This window comes from Notechis scutatus, chromosome 9 (assembly GCF_049901735.1).
Source record: "Notechis scutatus isolate UNSWTSFEM ecotype Mainland chromosome 9, rNotScu1.2, whole genome shotgun sequence".
Classification (NCBI taxonomy): Eukaryota; Metazoa; Chordata; class Lepidosauria; order Squamata; family Elapidae; genus Notechis; species Notechis scutatus.
This window is the reverse complement of record NC_142017.1, coordinates 3,434,890-3,454,595: the sequence shown is the minus strand read 5'-3', so window position 1 is coordinate 3,454,595 and position 19,706 is coordinate 3,434,890. Positions and strand designations below refer to the sequence as shown.

Here is a 19,706-nt window from a genome sequence, read left to right as displayed (position 1 = left end):
GAAAGGGAATTTGTGGCAGATTCATATTTCACCGTGTTCAAAATATGTGGCTAAAGAATTGCACTGCAGAAGGTCTGGTGCAGCTGGCTATTTAACATTTCTCTGTGCTCCATAAAAATGTCAGGCACAGTTCCTGCTATGATGGGAGGTTGGAAGAATGGAGACTGAACAGAGGTAGTTCATCACTAGCAGAATAACAAAAGACACCTGAAAAGAGGTACGCAAAGGCTTGGTGCTACCCAGTGATAAAAACTGCTCTCTCTGTTCCTCTTCCTCTCTCCCCCACCTCTCAAATCAATTATTCAGCTTCAATGCTCTGGTATCTCTAGTTCAATAACATCATATGAGCTGCAAATCCCCAATCTCTAATTTCCAGGAAAGTAAGGCATACAATGTACTATTGTACAATCTTCTAAACCTGGAACTCTATACCCTGGGTCTTCTACTAAAGTTCTGAGGAATAGCTATGCATTGAAAGTGGATCAAATCAAATCAATCATATACAGTTGTCTGAATCAGAGGATGAGTTTCTGTGACCCTCCAGATGTTTCTGTGAAGCTCCAGAGGTCAAATTTCCGTGACCTCCAAATGCTACCTACAGCTGAAGTTTTTGGGATGTTAACCATTCAGTCGTATCCGACTCTTGGTGACTTTATAGGCAAGTGCTGTCCATCTTACCCTGTCAAAAGCTTCTTTCAGTTGTTGGATGTTCAACTTTGAATCAGATTTGATGTTATCAAGCAGTGTGTTCTTTGCTTGCTGCTGCTTCTCATTTCACTAACCATTCCTAGCATCAATAACTTTTCCACTAAATTTGCTGGAGTAACTTTGAAAATATATTATAGTTCAACAATGTCTTCTATCTATCTATCTATCTATCTATCTATCTATCTATCTATCTATCTATCTATCTATCTATCTATCTATCTATCTATCTATCTATCTATCTATCTATCTATCTATCTATCTATCTATCTATCTATCTATCTATCATCCATCTATCTATCTATCTATCTATCTATCTATCTATCTATCTATCTATCTATCTATCTATCTATCTATCTATCTATCTCATCTATCTATCTATCTATCTATCTATCTATCTATCTATCTATCTATCTATCTATCTATCTATCTATCTATCTATCTATCTATCTATCTATCTATCTATCTATCTATCTATCTATCATCTATCTCTCCTCTCCTCTCCTCTCCTCTCCTCTCCTCTCCTCTCCTCTCCTCTTCTCTTCTCTTCTCTTCTCTCTCTCTCTCTCTCTCCTCTCCTCTCCTCTCCTCCCCTCCCCTCCCCTCCCCTCTCCTCTCCTCTCCTCTCCTCCCTCTCTCTCCCCACCTTTAGCAAGAAGTGCTTGAAAACAATGAAACTCAAGTTGAAGCTCTGGGACTCTGAATAACCGTCCTCTCTTTTCATTTGAAACCTTTGCTTTCCAAGGAGAATTCCCACTGCATTTGTAATAAAATAGACCATGCCTTTCCTGATTTAATGTTAGTCAGACCCTTGCCTTAACTGGGGTGCTTTGCAGTGTCTTTGATGGCAATAATAGGAAGTTTTGCCGAAACTAAATTGTTCTGGCAATGCTTGCAAAGTCATTTGCATTCAACAAAATGTGGTGCTTATGACTATAGGGACAGGGGAGCACAAAAAACAACAACAGCAACTGCACAATTTCCTCCTGAACCTCAGGCACATGTCTCTGAATGATAAGCCATGTTCCTTCTTTTGTTTCTGAATCAAACAATATCACTTTGGAGGAAAGGAAGGTCAGGTGAGACAGAAAAGGAAAAGGATTTAGAGCAAGTGGAAATATCTGGGGGATTTATCCAACAGAATAGCTGTACCACAATTAACTCAGGATAAAGAGTGGCTTTACGTGGAGCATCTCAGATATGAAAATGTGTGTGTATGTGCTCTCTCTCTCTCTCTCTCTCTCTCTCTCTCTCTCTCTCTCTCTCTCTCTCTCTCTCTCTCTCTCTCTCTCACACACACACACACACACACAGAGGAAGAGGGAGGGAGAAAGAGAAATATGTATAAAATGGGAAGAGAGAGACTTTTACAGCCCTTAACTACTGGAAAACAGAGCTTTAAACTTAATACACAGATTACATTGACTTTGCTATTTGCAGACTTCAAGCAAATCCACTACTTCAGCTGGCCAAAAGGCCACCACCCTCTTAATTAATTGCTTCTTTTTATTTATAGCAATAACATCTAGGCTTATATACTTTCCCCTAGAACATTACAGCATTCCCTGGGCAGTTTACAATGTAGAAACATTATTTGCCTCTGGCCCCCAACAATCTGGTTCTCCATTTTACCAACCATAGAAGGATGGAAGACTGAGTCAACCTGGAGCCAATCAGGATTGAACTACAGGCAGCAGAAGTAGCCTGCATTCTAACCACTGTGCCACAGTAGCGCAACATGTTGGTCCCCTTCTATTTCATGTCTTTCCTTCCCCCATATAGCAGATTTTAGAAGTTGTAAATAGGATTTCAGGTCCCATTTCTCAGTTTTCATGCTTGTGATGCATTTGGGTAGATTAGATTAGCAGCTGCTAAGGTGAGTGTGAGTGGGAGGATGTGTGCAATTAATGACTTTTAACAACAATACATGGGATGAGATAAATGCATGTTTTAGCTACACTTAACTGCAGAATGTCGTTCCATATACAATCCTGAAGGCTTGGCTGTTTTTAAACAAAACTGTTTTACAATGAGAAGGGGGGAGGGAAGAAAAAAGAAGTCGTAAAAAAAAATGAAAAAAGTGACATTTCCCAGTTTCAAGCAGAGACTTTTCCAAATTGTTTTGATACCGAGGCTGCTGGAGAGCACAAAAATGAAAGAAATGCTTCAGTAATTTTAAATTGCTGCCTGCATGTGCATGTGTAATATATAAAATAATTGGATAGTCTTGTGTTCCTGATATATTGCAATTCTTCTGATAGAAGAGAATATATAGAGAGAGTCCTAGGGCCACTAGATGTGGGACAACTCAACATTCGATAACTGTACACTAGATCTGTTCCTCTCTTAATAACATTAGCAATATTATTAATGTTATTGTTATACTTTTATTCACTAAACATGAAACTCAGTCAACGGAACATTAAAAAAATGTATCACAAATATCTTTGACTGGTGCTAATGGTTGATACAGGTTGCTGCCAGCATCCTAGGTATCAACCAAGTACCTTCTTAAAATGTTATTCCAAGTAGCACCGTTTTTTGCAGCTCCGCTGGTGTTATTGCAGGAAGCTGCAATTTGTTGACGTGTTTTGTAAATTCTTGGACATGGTACCAAGTGCCCCAATGACAATGAGAATCACTGTTACATGTTTCATCCATAATCATGTAGTTTTGATGGCCAGGTCACAATATTTTATAATTTTTCCCAGTTCTTTTTCTTCGACTCTGGTGTCTCCTGGTACATCAATAAATTGTACGCTTTGGTTTTCGACAACTGTGAGATCCGGCATGTTGTATTCCAAATGACAATCCATCTGTATTTGACAGACATTGTTGTTGTTGTTGTTGTTGTTGTTGTTGAAATCCCAATGATTTTAATAAAAGTAAGACAGGAGGAAGAGGCAGATGGTTACCCTGATAATATTAAGAGTGGAATGGATCTAGAGCATCATTATTGCATTTTGAATTGTCCAGCGGTAAGTTGGCCACAGTGAGTTGTCTCATTTTGCTGTGGAGTCCTTGGTAGTTGCTGATCTTAGTTGATACCACACAGTGCACTGATGGTGTTACCTGGTCTGGGAATGAAACGTCTTCAACCAAGCTCAGAGAGAGCATCTAGGACGGCTCAATTCAGTATCTCAATTATTTTCTTGTTTTACCCGCTAAAACTGAACAAGTGCCCCACCCCATCCCAATATTACATAGTGTTAAAATTATCTGATCCATTCACTCATTGGATAAGAAAAAGGCAATTTAGATAGAGCAACGATAACAGTTTATCTACCTGAAGCTTCTTTTTTCCATGATGATTACCAATGAGAAAATTTATTCCATCTATTTAAATAGGCAATCTAAAAGACATGACAAATGGAGAAAAGGGGAATGGAGAAGGAAGACCAAAACAAAAAACAAAAAAAAGCTAGTTCAAGAAATTTAGCCTAAGAATAATGTCCTTATTATCTACCCCCCCAGGCCGGGGGGTTTGAACGGGCCTGGTTTGGTGCAGGGGTTTTTTTGGGGGGGTTTTTTTTTTTTTTTTTTTTTTTTGGTTTCTTTTGTTTTTTGGGGTTTTTTTGGGTTCTTCTCCTTTCTCCCCCTTTCCTTTTTCCCCCCTTTTTTTTTTTTTTTATCTTTTTTTTTCGGGGGCCCCGGCCCCCCTTTTCTCCCACGGCGGGCCCCTCATTTTGGTCCGGGGGCCGGGGCGCCCAGTGGGCTTCTAACAACTATCTGGATACAGCATCTCCCTTTGCCTCTTTCTCTCCAATGCTACACTTAACTTCGGATGGAAAATCCAAATAATCATAAAGTTCATAACAGTGATAGCCTAAACTGAAACTTATAATGGGGGAATGCTCACCATTGAGCCTCTTCTTTATATCCACTACTGTAAAGTATCTAAACAACAGAACATGAAGAATTTAAGGATATTATACAAATAGCATTGTAATGAAGACAACTCAAAGTAGCAAGATTTATACTAACACAATAAAAAGGGGAAAAAAGGAAAAGAAGGAGAGGGGAGAGGGGAGGAGAGGAGAAAAGGAAGGGGAGGAGAGAGGAAAGAAGAAAAGGGGAGGGGAGTAAAGTGGAGGGGAGAGGAGAGGAGAGAAAGAGCAAACTAAATTGTAAAGCTACAGTTATTATTGCTATTAGCTGGAACCAGGTGGAATCACTGTTGGTTGGATAATAGTGGAAAAAGTCTGAAGCGGCTTTCAACTAACTATAGATTCTCCCCCCTTCTCTAGTTCTTCTTTTCCTTGGGAATAACGAGGGAGACCCCAAGCATTGTTCCCCCTTACCACAAAACTGGCTTCAGCAACTTTTTTTAACTATAAAATCAACTTTTGTTTGCTGGGAGTGTTGGTGAAAGTTACCATCTTCTCTTGAAGGACTTTGATACGATCAGAATAGATAGATAGATAGATAGATAGATAGATAGATAGATAGATAGATAGATAGATAGATAGATAGATAGATAGACAGACAGACAGACAGACAGACAGACAGATAGATGACAGACAGACAGACAGACAGACAGACAGACAGACAGATAGATAGATGACAGACAGACAGACAGACAGATAGACAGATAGATAGATGACAGCCAGATAGATAGATAGATGATAGATAGATAGATAGATAGATAGATAGATAGATAGATGATAGATAGATGGCAGACAGACAGACAGACAGACAGACAGACAGATAGATGATGGACTGACAAATGGAGGAAGAGAGAGAGCGAGGGAGGGAGGGAGATAGATGATAGATACAGAGAGAGATATAGAGATGGAGTTGGAGATGGAGACAGAGAAAGACTGACAGTGACAGAGAGACAGACAGACAGACAGATAGAGGCACATAGAGAGAGAGATAATTATTGTGAACATTTTTCTAGCCACATTGCTGCTGGTCATGGATGAGACTCTAATTCTAATAATAATGAATTTCCTACTGCTGTACGGTGCATATTTCAAAGCAATATTTTCCTTGTGTGCATGAATTTTGCAGTGAACATCTCCCTTATTCATGGAGGTTTTCCAACTCATTACCCTTCATGTACAAATGTAGGTCACACATTTTTTCTCTCTCTCTCTTCCATTTGCAAACCCCACTGCAAATTCCTGAACACCGCCAATGTTGGCAAACAAGTACCTGGCCGTTCACATATTCACTGAAGAGGAATATTAAGATACCCTTTTAATTTCCCAGAAGGATCCAGGGGGAAGTTGAGGGAGAACTTCAAATGGCAGACCAGAGCATCACCTGGTCCAGGTGAAAGAAAGTAAGAGCGAGTGAAATAATGAACTTGAAAAGGTGGTTGGTGTTTTTTCAAGTATTCAAAGGTGACTTGGCAGAGGAAAAGGCTCATAAATGTAACACCTGCAACAGGTTTGATTGCCTCCTGCTTTCCCAATTGCTAGTTTTTTATCGGGTGTTTGATATGGCCACTTCATTCTCTTGTAGCTATTCCCCCCCACCATTTTGGATGTCTGAAATTTACCATATCATTTTACTGTTGTTGACTGTTGCTCACCCCCTCTATAGATTTTGAAGAGAATATAATCAGGCAAGAACAATTCTATCCCTACATTTTTAAACAATGGTATCAAAGTGGATTTTGATTTTTAAAGCCCATCTCCATGTTATTGCACTCCACCTTGAATGTTCTTTGTTCTATGTGTGTTTTGTACAGAATTATCTAAAATGGACAATTATCCAATCAATGGCAAATATTTATCTATTTCTGGGCTAAGGTAAAGCATTAATAAGAATCATTTTCCCCCTACTGGAGTGTCTTCAATGTTTTTTTCAAGTACACAAGCTTTTACTTTTCACTGTCAAAATCTTTTGTAAGACTTCTTAAAGGATTTGGGATCAAGAGCAATGCTTTTATGCATGACTTCAGAGGTGTGGAAGGTTTGATTTTTTTTTTATCCTCCCATTATTCTTATTTTGATAAAATCAAATAATTATGAATGATTATGGACTTAGGTCTTGAAGCATATTATCTGTAAATCTAATTAATTTATGATAGATATAAGGTGTTTTTTTTTTAATAAAATAAACCTTGGGTGTCAAATGTTCATCTTCAATGGGTAGCTGCTCCTAATTCTAAGAAGCTTTATTCCTTCAAAAAGGTTGGTTTTTTTATGCAATGACAGCTGGCTGAGTAGGTAGTCCACTTTTAAGATCTGGTTCATCAGATTTGCTGAACTTCCTTCCTTCCTTCCCCTTTCCCTTCTCCTTCTCCTCCCCCCTTACTTCTCTTATCCCTACACTTCTCTTTCCTTCCTTCTCCTTCTCTTCCTCCTTTTCCTTCTCCTTTTCTTTTCCTTCTCCTTCTCCTCCTCCTTCCCCTTCCCATCTTCCCCTCCTCTCTCCTCCCTCTCTTCTTCCTTCTCACATCACCCTTACTCTTCCTACTCTGCCCTTCTCCTTCCTTCCTTCCTTCCTTCCTTCCTTCCTTCCTTCCTTCCTTCCTTCCTTCCTTCCTTCCTTCCTTCCTTCCTCTTCATAGCTAGATTAAAAAACTATGTTGGTTTAACAGAGTAAAAGGAAGACAAACCACTTTGAAGTTGGCCCCAAACACTAAAAGACTAAAGACCCCTTTATAATTTGTATTTTGCTCACCCCAGAGACCAGAGTTATGTTATCACTAGACAGAACTTCACAAAAAATGCATTTCGAGAAGAAAGCATTCAGGTCTAAATTATATGTAAGTCTCGTCAACTAAGAATTGGCCTTTGTGGAAACGAGTCAAAGCATTACGAGGCACTACATGGTATTTCAGTTGTAATGACAGGGAGTGTCACTTCAGCAAGTTTAGAGCAGCAAGTGCATCTTAAAGTAGGCTAGAAATGTTTTAGATAGCTCAGTTTTTGCTTCAGGACTTGAGAGGCTAAAAGAAATGAAAGTCCTTGTTCCCTCCAAGGTTGCAATTATACGAACAGTAATAAAATACAGCTAATGTCCTTCTCTGCCATAAAAGAAAGAAAGTGGATAGATAGGCTTCATAAAAAAAAGGAGAGTGTGTCTGTGCATAGGCATTTGTTTTAGATGCACTTTGTGGCAAGAATGCTTAGATAAATTCCACTATTCCACTTTTGCAATTAAGGCAGCATAACATTAAACAATTAAAACTCTTCAGATGTCCATTAGTACTTTAGTCTATTTTTGTTACCCAGATAAGGTTTTAATGGTAATAGATACCTACAATATCCTCTTTTGTTACAAATATATTTCCAGCAAGGTAATACCAGTAATTTGTATCTAATCATTTTACGATAAAGTGCAAATTAACTCATGAGCCAACATAGTTATTTTCAAAGATTATTCAGCATGATTTTTTTTAAAAAAAGTCTTTGGTAGATTTTTTTAAAGACTGAAACTCAGTGACATCTTTATTACATGGTGAATTTTCTTGGATTTTCTTTTTTATGATATACAGTGGGGATACATCATTGGAAAAATGTATTTTCAGAATCCATAAAGACACTTCAAACTTAATCTTTCAGAGGTGTCGACTCAAAAGACAAAAAAGACAAAAAAAATTCTGTTTTTCAGGAACTAGAACTGCCAACTGGTTCTATCATCTGATGATCTCAGAAACCATTGACACGGGGATTAAAATATGTGCATTGAACATGCATATTGCGTTGAAAATGCTTAAACATTTTCAAGTGAATAGAATACAGGGAAGGATTTCAGAGGTAGAATGTGAAACATTTCTGATGATGGTGAGGTCTGTTCCCTGGTTCTCTTATAGAACCAGACTATCTTGGTCCCAAAAGATCCAGAAAAATTTAGTAGTAGAAACTGAAGTTCTTGTCTTTTTGAGATGTTGATCTACTCCTATATCAAATGATTCCATAGATTAAGTTTAGAACAAACAGCTCCATAAAGGATGTGACAGTTCTGTGTCTACAGTATGTTTGTCAACAGACATTCCTTGATTTACAACCATAAATTTAGTGACTATTTGAAGAACGGTTGCAGGAATTGGGAATATCTAGTTTAATGAAAAGAAGGACTAGTGGTGGCATGATAGTAGGGTTCCAATATCTAAGGTGCTGCCACAAAGAAGAGGGAGCCAAGCTATTCTCCAAAGCACCTGAAGGCAGGATAAGAAGCAATGGATGGAGACTAATCAAGGAGAACCAATCTGGAACTAAGGAGAAACTTACTAACAATGAGGAGAATCAGTGGAACGACTTGACTCCAGAAGTTGTGGGTGCTCCAACACTGGAGGTTTTAAAGAAGACATTGGACCACCACTTGTCTTAAATGGTACAGGGTTTCTTGCTTGAGTAGGGGATTGAAATAGAAGAACTACAACGTCCCTTCCAGCTTGGTTATTCTCTTATTTTGTGATTGTGTTGTTATTCTGAGAATCTATTTCAGTGGTACAGAAAAAAAGTGACTTAGAACTGGTCTCTGCAGTTATGACATAGCATCCCATGGTCTCATGATCAAAATTTGGGCACTTGGCAACCAAGTGTATTTATGACCATTGCAGTGTCCTTGGGATCAAGCGACCCCCAATCTGCGATCTTCCCAGCTGGCTTTTGATAAGCAAAGGCAATGGGGGAAGTCAGAGAGAGACACTTAATGACCATCCAAGTCACTTAATAACTGCCATCGTTTGCTTAACAAGCATGGTAAAGTTGGGCACAATTCACTTAGCAACTAGCTTGCTTAGCAATAGAAATTCTGGCCCCAATTTTGGTCATAAATGGAGGACTACTTATGTAGCATTTTTTTCCTTCCCCAATGACTCAGCATAAAGCAATTTGGAGTGGTGCGGAGGCCTAGTGGTGTGAGCTCTCACCTCACAATCAGGAGGCTGTGAGTTCGATCCTAGGTAGAGGCAGATATTTCTCTCTCTGGGCACAATATATCTTCTGCACAAAACTCTGCATTGGCGATAGTAAGGGCATCTGGCCAGTAAAGTCTCAGCTCCATTCAATTGGTCAGACTCCACCCCGATGCGAGGGATTATGGAATGATTAAAACACTCTGCTAGCTCCATTCAGTAGCCCAAGCTCCACCTTGCAAGAGATTATGGATTCATTAAAAGACGATAATGACTCAGCATAAAGCAATTTCCTATCTCTTTAATTCCAGAAACCAAACACACCATAGTTTTCTCCTTTGCACTAGACTTCCCTTGGGGATTTGGCTTTTCTTTCCCCATCCCTCAATGTGGTGGGTTTGCATTACTTTAAGTTGCAATAAGTCGTGTCTGTTGGGCAAAAGTGTCCTGTTGGCAGATGGTTTTGCACGCTGCGGCAGTAGCGCCGCTGAAGACAATTTTGAGGCCTGAAAATGATACTTATGAGTCGAAAATCTAATTGCTGCCCATATGTGCTGAGAAACTTGAAACTTTGAAATGGAATTAGCAGTCTGGAGCTTATGGCTTTATGATCTAATGCCCCCAAAGGCGATAAATAATTGAGAAGAGTTACAGTGGAACAAGTTGAGAAAATGATTTCTAAACCTGAAATTGCTCAATCTATTTTGATGACATTGAGAGCTACTAGTTGGAAATTAATTTTATGTTCTGGGTGGTGGGGGTGAGTGTGTTCTAGAAGCTGAAACTCTACTTTTAAGAAAGCCCTGGCATGCATTGAGGAGCGGGGCAAGGCGGGGTAGAGAGAAGGCATTGAGAATGTCTCTGCAACAAAGGTTTTTTTTTTTCCTGTTTTGACATCAACAACATGGGCCTAAATAGTTGGTGTAGCCAGAGAAGTGGGCATTGGCTTATTCTCCAAAACACCTGAGGCAGTGGCAGGTTAAGGCTCACTGGTGCCCTAAGCACTGACAAATCTTGGTGCAACCCTCCTTTGTACCTACTGTACAAACGAAGGCTACATAAACGTTTTTGTGGTGCCTGTTGAGGTAATTCCCCGTGAGGAGAATGAGCGCACACAGGGAGACGTAGTGAGAGTAGTGAAGAATAACACACAACTAGCACACAGATACACTGTATAGTAAAATGTAGTTTTTACTTCCAGTAAAACGGTTAAGCAAAGTTCAACAAAACAGTCCAAGCCATTAACAGTTAAAGCAGTCGGTTTTTTAGTCCAGGGATAATCCAATAACAAAGTCCAGGATCAAAAACAGTTCAGTAGCAGACTTATATCAAACCCAAGAAGAACTATGATCAGAAACAATCAATAGGAACCGCAACACTCTCCAGAACAGAACAGAACAGGAACAAGAACAACAGAACAGCCCAGGTTTCTGGCTCCATCTTATGGCCGTTTGAGGAACCACACCCAATTACAATTTTAGCATTTCCTTAAAGAGACGGTATTAAAATGTCTATCCTGGTTTATATATTTTCCAACCCAACTATTAGGTGACTTACATTCCTAACATTCTCCCCTTTGGGTAGGACAATATATACAACCTTACATTCTAAGTCCATAATCCTCACAGCAAGCCTTATGCTTTACAGAGCCTTGGGCTCTGGTCCACGGGATTTAAAATTATGAGTTTGGTGGTCCCTGAGGTCCAAAAGGTTGGCGACCCCTGTTGTAGAGGGTCTCCCACTTTGACCAGAAGTTTAAACTAGAAGACTGCCAATTCTGAAATCCTGTTTATCTTTAGGGGTAGGAAATGTTACCTTTGTTACTTCTGCAGCTTTTAAAGCCTTTGATTTAGAGGAAACCATTTTAGAAATGATCGAGTATCAGTCCCAGTTCTGGGCTTGGAGAAAGCTTCAATGGTTCTGCCTTAAGTGCGTATCTCTTCCATAGTTGACCAACCGTCTTCTCTCCATTTGTCTGCTTTCTTTCATCAGTAAAAGGTTAACCTGGAATCCAGAAGCTTTATTTTTTTAAGCTTTATTCCTAGTCATCTAAGCAACGATTCGGCTGGCAGGATGGGTCCTGGTGTCTATAATATCAGACACCAACTTGTCTTCTAAGTGGTAGAAAGCTAATGATGCAAGGTAAAGCATGTGCTCAGCAGGGAGAATAGAAGGATCCTTATAGGACTTCCTGTTTCCTGCTGAGACAATGATCTTCCTGTTGCACAGGAATTTGGGATTCCTGATTTTCTACCTGGAAAAGCTTGACTTGATGTGTCCAAAGGGATTTCATGCCCAATTAGTTGAATAAGCTGTGAATCTCCTTTTCCCAAATCAGTGTATTGGTTTTATTTTGTGTTAGAGGAGATACAGGAAGTCCTTGACTTACAGCCATCGTTAAAAACTCTTGTTCTTTGTTGAGTTGGCCATGGCAAGCTAGAATAGAATAGAATAACAGAGTTGGAAGGAGCCTTGGAGGTCTTCTACTCCAACCCCCTGGTCAAGCAGGAGACCACATACCAATCTCTTCTTAAACACCTCCAGTATAACTTCTGGAGGCAAGTTGTTCCACTGATTAATTGTTAATGAAGGCCATCAGAACTTTGAATCTAAGTCTTAAGTATCTTTAGAGGGGGAGTTATTGTAACTTCAAACAGTTACTAAACAAAGTAAAGGACTACCTGTACAGAAAAACATCTCCCCAGCCAGAATTTCCAACTAGGCTGGATTTGAAGCTCCCATGATCCCACAGCCAGCATTGTCTTTTCAGTGATTCACCCGAGGTAGAAATATGGACAGTTACTCTTCTGGCATATTTGAAAGGTGGCAGAGTGCGGACAACTGCAATAAAGAATGTTTTATTGCCTTCCATTACATTCACCTCTTGTACGGGCTGAATCAACCAAGAGATGGTTATAGATCTAAGAGTATTGTTTTTTGCTCTTCTTTGTAAAGACAAGTTTGTACTTTTTTTGGAACCATAAACTTTTCAAAGCCGAGACTTAAAGGAGACAAGTTGCCCTTTACTTCTAATAAAGTAGCCATTTAGTTTTCATAAAAAAATTTTTTTTCCTACAAGGCAGAAAGAGAATGTACAAGGTGCTCTGTGGTTTAGAAAGATAATTAATAATAATAAAAAAAGACCCATGTGTGGTTGAGGATGACAACTAGTTTAATATCGAGAGGAAAAGAAAGCATTGGAAATTGCATGGCTAACAGGAAAACCTCCACTTCATCTGAAGGCTGGGCTAGCATCTTGTAATTACTCCCCAGAGAAGGAATGATAGGTTAGTTACTGAGCTGAACTTACATACCTTCTATGAAGTAATATGTGGGTTATTGTCTCTGTTTATTTCCTTCCTTGATCTCTGCTGTGAACCCTTAGCAACATTCATCTGGCTCTGTGCAAAATTTAAATTAAATGGGTTACTTTCCTCCAGATGCACTGGTTTTCCCCAGCACCATTTCTGGCTTGTGTTTTCATTCCTTGCACATGCACATGAGTGCGTATGCACACACACACACACACACACACACACACACACGCACGCACGCACATGCACACTCGGGTCTAGGTAAAAGTGCTGTTAATTAATCATCTTTTGTGGAGCATGTGCATAGAGTCTCATCTTCTTCATAAAAAGCTGCGCTTGAGAAAAACACAAGGATAATTCGTTACAGAGTGAGGTTTACAATCACACACGCAATTTCCCCGTCAGTTTTACTAACACACCGCTGGTGTAAGCCTCCAAAGAAGGTGCAAAATGAATTGAAGGGGCTAAATATTACAGTGAAACGTGTCTGTCTGATGCTTTGTAAAACTTGGAAAACAAAATGGAACAATGGAGGACTCCCTGTGTGTTGACTTTGGCCAAGTTGCTTATTTATTTATTAAGTGTATTTGCTGGCCATCTCATTTCAAAGTAATCCTGGAGGGCTTATAGCAGATCACTGTCAAAATAGATTCTCAGAGGTTCACAGTAGGTGGTTAAAGACATTGAGTTCATCAGCTGGAAAGGTTTGAAACCTGAGCACCATTGGACAGGGTAAGCTCCTGTTCCTTGCTCCAGCTCCTACCCACCTAGCAGTTCGAAAGCATGCAGATGCAAGTAGATAAACAGATACCACTTCGGTGGGAAGGTAACAGCATTCTGCATGACTTTGGTGTATAGCCATGCTGGCCACATGACCATGGAAATGTCTTTGGACAACACAGGCTCCCTTGGTCAAGAAATGGAGATGAGCACTATGCCCTAGAACTGGACATGACATGATAGGGGAAATTGTTACCATTTTTTAGTGTCCATTGCATTGGGCAAAAGATTAGGTTACCAAAACTTAGAAATGGGATTATTTATTATTTATTTTATTTAGTTATTCTTTTTCACCTTGGTCCTCATTTATTAATGAGTATATTAGAGTGGGATCTCCCTAACTTGTTTGATTGTCTTTCTATCTGGTCTAATGCAGAGGATGCTAATCGCTTATTTATTTATTTATTTATTTATTTATTTATTTATTTATTTATTTATTTGATTTGCCAATTGTTTACAAGATAATAAGTATAAGTGTATACATAGTTGTGAATACATGAAATGGGTACATATAAGAAAAATAAAAGAAGAATAAGAGAAACAATAGGTCAGGGATGGTAGGCACGTTGGTGCGCTTATGCACGCCCCCAACAGACCTCTTAGGAAAGGGGTGAGGTCAATAGTAGACAGTCTAAGGTTAAAGTTTTTGGGGTTTGGGGAAGAAACTACAGAGTCGGGTAGAGTATTCCAGACATTGACCACTCTATTGCTGAAGTCGTATTTCCTGCAATCAAGTTTGGTGCGGTTAACTTTGAGTTTGTATCTATTGTGTGCTCTTGTGTTGTTATGGTTGAAGCTGAAGTATTCATTGACAGGAAGGACATTGCAATGTATGATTTTATATACCATGCTTAAATCAGACCGAAGACGGCGTAATTCAAGGTTTTCTAGTTCTAGAATTTCAAGTCTGGTGGCATAAGGTATTCTACAACGAGTAATATTCTTGTTCTGCAAAGTTTCGGATTTGCATTTAATTTAATTCCCGGGGTTAAGATCTTTATCCCAATTCCATTTCAGAATTCCAAACAGTCATTCAAATCATGCAAAACTGAAACCCAGATAAATTCATTTTTCCCCTCCTCTGCTTTTTTAGATTTTTCTCCTCAGTTTCTATTGTATCATCCACATTTTTATGGCGATTCTTTATGGTTGGTAGTTACGGATGGAGCTGTGATGACTTGCAGAATAGGACAGGAAACCAAATTAGTCATTACAAGCTTAAGTCAGCGTTTTATGGAAGGAGTAAACCTTGTGAACTCTTTCCTTTTCTCAAGTTGATCACTTGAACAAAAGAACAAATTTTGGCACACACCATTAATGATGAGAAATGGGTCCATCTGCTGATTCTGAGCTTGCCAATGTGTCTTGTCATTAAGCACTCTTTGTCTCTGCTTTCCTTCTTTGCTATCTCATCAGATTGACAAAAAAAGCTTCTATAGTCTCTGGATGTAGACTTGGGGAAATGAAAGGAGAGATATCAACCACGCTTTATTAATATGGTTCGCCACAAATGAACCACAAGAAGGCTGCTGGGTGATTTTGGTTGGCGTTTCATCGAAAGAAACCAATTTTCAAAGCCTGGTGATGGTAGGGACTGGCAGCTTATACTGACTAATTTGGGTTGTCTTTCCAAGATGAGTTTCATTCGCATTTTTTTTTTTACGAGCTCAGCTTGACCTCTGAAAATTTTCCCCTTCCCGCTCTGGGCACACCTGCTATTGTTAAAACTATATTTCCACAAACTGAAAGTTCATGTTCTATGAATTTTTTATAGGTAATGAACATCTCTAACAGGGGTGGGCAAAGAAGGCATCTCCCCTTCATATTTTGGCCAGTGGAATATCTTCAGATGTTATTGGAAAAGGAGTGGCAGAACTGGGGGCAGAGTTAAAGGATGGATCAGTCTAGAATCCCCTAAGTAATCACAAGCAGCTTAAGTCCAACTTCTGTGGAATTCTCTTGACCCTTATCTAACTCCAAGCAGGTGCTAACCGTTAGTTGAGAAGATTCCTATGCGGGGGGGGGCTGTTCAGCAATAAATCAGTTTAATTGGACCTTCACATGTGGACCTGGTCTTTCACGCCTGACAGATGTTCATTGATATAATTTGTCACCTTCCCAACATAAGAAATGTCCTTCTCTCTTTCAGTTCATGTGAAATGCCTTTCTATGCCCCAAGGCATAGAACACTGAGCAAATTTTAAAAGGACGGGACCACTTCTAATCTCACAAAAGGTTGAATCCAGCCATGATACTATTTGCAAGAGCTGGCATCAAAGGTGAACTAGCAGATATGAAAACTCTCTTTCTTTGCTTTTCCAGGTGCTGCTCCCTACATACACAAAGGATTTAGAATGCATTCCGGGATTTCAGCAAAAGGTTTTTCACGTTGAACATTCGTCCGCATTCACAGTGGGCCAACCAATTCTGAATTGTAAGAAATCTTATTTTCATCTCTCTCCCTCTCTCTCTTTCTCTCTCTCTCTTTCTCTCTCTCTGAGTCTGGGTGTTCCTATCTCATTTGGAATGTCCTTGTAACAAGTGGTCCTCTGTGGTTTCTACTTGCGTTATACTGTAGAGTGACAGCTTTTTAATTTTTAAGAAACGTTTCCTGATTCTGTATGCATGCAAACTTTGACCTTTGCTGTGGCTTTAGCTTTCTGCGTGTCTTGAAATGCTTGTGTACTTAAATGGTTGGCTGAGGTGAATATCAACATGGACTTGGGGAATAAGAATAAGACCTTCACCCTGAGCCACGTAGTCGTTGGAATTCAATTATCTGTTTTCATTTTGGCAATATAGAACCACGGCGGAAGAACTTGATTTAAAGCTGGATGAAATATGGACATATGCTATTTCTTGGGTGCACTGAACTTTGGAGTTTGGCCCCAGATTTTTGCTTTGGAACTGTGATGTTTGTAGTCTGGATGAAGTGGATAGCCAAAGATTCATTTCAATAAGACAGGTGTCAAATTAAAATGTTGGCGCTGATGTACTATGCATTGTAAATTTGGCAGGTTGAGAAGTGGAGACCAAATGGTCCATGAAGCTTTTAACCCTGCTTCATACACTTGAGAGGTTTCATCCAGGTACTACGGAAGTTTGAAAAGGACACTGTGTTTGCTGTTTTGTGAGGGGCTTTTATGGATGAAGAAACTCAAAAAGATCAGAAAAAAAAACCTGGATTTTAAGGATTAGACTTTTTTAACTAGGAAGGTTAGGAGAACCTTCTGTAGAACATCTTACAATGAAAAAGAAGATGTACAAATAGTCCTTGACTTATGACCAGACTTGAGCCCAAAATTTCTGTTGCTAAGCGAGAGCTTTGTCGAGTGAGTTTTGCTTCATTTTACAATCTTTCTTGCCACCGTTGTTAAGCAAATCACTGCAATAGTTAAGTTGGTAACATGGTTGTTCAATGAATCTGACTTCCGCAGATTTGGGATGTTCCAACGGTTATAAGCATAAAAAGTGGTCATAAGTCACCTTTTTTTAGTGTGTCGTTGTAATTTTGAACAGTCACTAATAGTTGTAAGTTGAGGACAACCTATAGTTGGCAGTGACATTTTTTAAAAAAGAAGTTCCCTTTGTTGTAAGTTATGGACTATTAGACATCCGTGAGCCTTAAAAGTGCTGAAGGGTTTGCTAATTGTTGGACCACATTTCTGGCTTGAATTTGTGCCTCATCCCGATTCCTAAACTAATTATTTTTTTTGTTTTTGAGGTGTGTTTTTCAAGCTTTCTGCAACCGTGAGCAGTTGCTAGGGGATGAACAATCTCTCCTCTGACATTTACTCTCCCTGCCTTTCTTAATACGTCATCTCTAGGACTGAAGCAACGGTGCAAAACTTGCTGGATTTTCTATATTCCCCAGTTGATGTGGTGTACAGTTCATATACTCTTAAGGATATTGTTGGTTGCTGGAGCTAAACTCCACTTATTGAGTTTCCAAAGATTGCTTCTTAAGGTGACTTTCCTGTTTCGTACTGGGAGGGGAGGGGAGGGGTGGGCGGGGCCAGCCAGGAGTGGGATTTGGGGGTTCTCTGAACTGCGCAGAATCTTAGCTGGGGGCTCTCCTTAACCCTGCAAGCCCCCAGCAGCCCATCCCTGTATATACCGCTTTACAGTGCTTTACAACCTTCTCTTGGGTTGCTGGTTTCTTCCTTTCCCTGATGCTTTTACCTGGAGAGAAGGAACATGCTGTTTCAGCCACATTTGATTAGGCCATTTGTGATGACCCAGCAGATTGCAATGGAGTGAAACTGGAACAATAATTAAAGCACAGTTATTGATATTAATTTGAGGGAGAAGGGAGGACAAACGGCTGCTCGTTGCCTCGGATTAAGAAATGAAAAGAGACGGAAACAATCATCGTTAGAGAGAACACAAAGTATGCAATTGCCATTTGTTTTCAGCCTTAGAATATTAACCTGTTGATCTGATCAGGTCCCATCAAAGATGTTGCGAAGATTGTGGACATTTGAGGCCCCATCAAGCCCTTATTGGTACATTTATGCACCTGTGTGACTGAAATAACTGTTGCCCTATATTAAGAACAGCGAAACAGTAACTGTGAGAGGGATCTTGGAGTCCCAGTGGACAATCATTTAAACATGAGACAGCCCAAAAAAGCCAACACAGTTCTAGGCTGTGTTGAAACAGAGGGATAGAATCAAGATCACGTGAAGTGTTGATACCACTTTATAAGGCCTTGGTAAGGCCACATTTGGAAGACTGCATCCAGTTTGGGTCGCCACGATATAAAAAAGATGTTGAGACTCTAGAAAGAGTGCAGAGAAGAACAACAAAGATGATTAGGGGACTGGAGGCTAAAACATATAAAGAACGGTTGCTGGAATTGGGTCTGTCTAGTTGGATGAAAAGAAGGACTACAGGAGACATGATAGCAGTCTTCCAATATTTCAGGGGCTGCCACAAAGAAGAGGGAAGTCAAGCTATTCTCCAAAGCACCTGAGGGCAGGACAAGAAGCAATGGGTGGAAAATAATCAAGGAGAGAAGCAACCTAGAACCAAGGAGAAATTTCCTGAGAGTTAGTACAATTAATCAGTGGAACAACTTGCCTCCAGAAGTTGTAGATGTTCCAACACTGGAAGTTTTTAAGATGTTGGATAACCATTTGTCTGAAGTGGTATAGGGTTTCCTGCCTAAGCAGGGGGTTGGACTAGAAGACCTCCAAGGTCCCTTCCAACTCTGTTGTACTATTCTAAAGAATTATATCTGCATTCCCGTATTTATGAATATTTACCGAGCTTGCACTGATACATATAACAACCTCATAAAGCTACCTTACTGTCATTTTGCAAATGGAGGACTGAAGTACAAAAGAGAATAAGCTGAAGACATCAGCTGGAACCAATAACTTTTTAGGTCAATATATATTCCTGTTTATATTCACTAAAAATAAGAGTTCATTGCAATGTATTCATTGCTTCTTAATGCAGCAGTCACGGCCAGTATGCCTGTATTTATTCTTTAATTAAACTTGTATATTGCCAACATCAAGGAAAAACTCACAAGAAACATCCCAATAGCATCATAACCATCATCCATCATTTACCAAGCATTATGATGGTATCCTAGATTAGCTCGAACCCTACTTTTCCTCCATGGAAAAGTAACTAAGGTTAGTCACATGTAGATAACTTGGACAAAAACACCTATTGTTTCTGACCCATTCTTGCCATTGTAAGACCTAGTGGGATTAGGGAGAAGATTAGTAGAAGGATGACATTGTCGAAAGAGAAGGCTATATTAGCTAAGAAGCAGAAATAGAAGCTGGACAGCAGATCTTCTGCAACATCCACGGGTAGATGGTTAGTTGTCTATTTGAGTCTTTTCTTTGTATCTCCTCTCTTCATTGGAAGTGTCAGCGTTTGCAATGGTTGTCAGAATCTTGTCATCAGGGGGCAAAAGTTTCATCAAATGGAAAGCATGTGCTATCAAGCAAGAGCCCAAATTCTCTGGTGATTATTTTTTTCTAGCTTTATTGGGTTTTGGTATCAAGTAGAAGTTCCTATAGTACTGGTTACCTGGAAGTGTGGACCATAAATCAAATTCTCCAGATTGG

The 19,706-nt window shown here is 39.6% G+C and overlaps 1 protein-coding gene across 1 annotated transcript in view; it reads left to right on the top strand.

The window, feature by feature from the left end:
• Positions 1 to 19,706, top strand: part of CDH13 (cadherin 13) — a 411,322-nt gene that overhangs the window by 86,257 nt on the left and 305,359 nt on the right. The window contains exon 2 of the mRNA XM_087971432.1: positions 15,940 to 16,051. Within this exon, the coding sequence (XP_087827558.1) occupies positions 15,940 to 16,051 (112 nt within the window). The remainder of the gene's footprint in view (positions 1 to 15,939; positions 16,052 to 19,706) is intronic.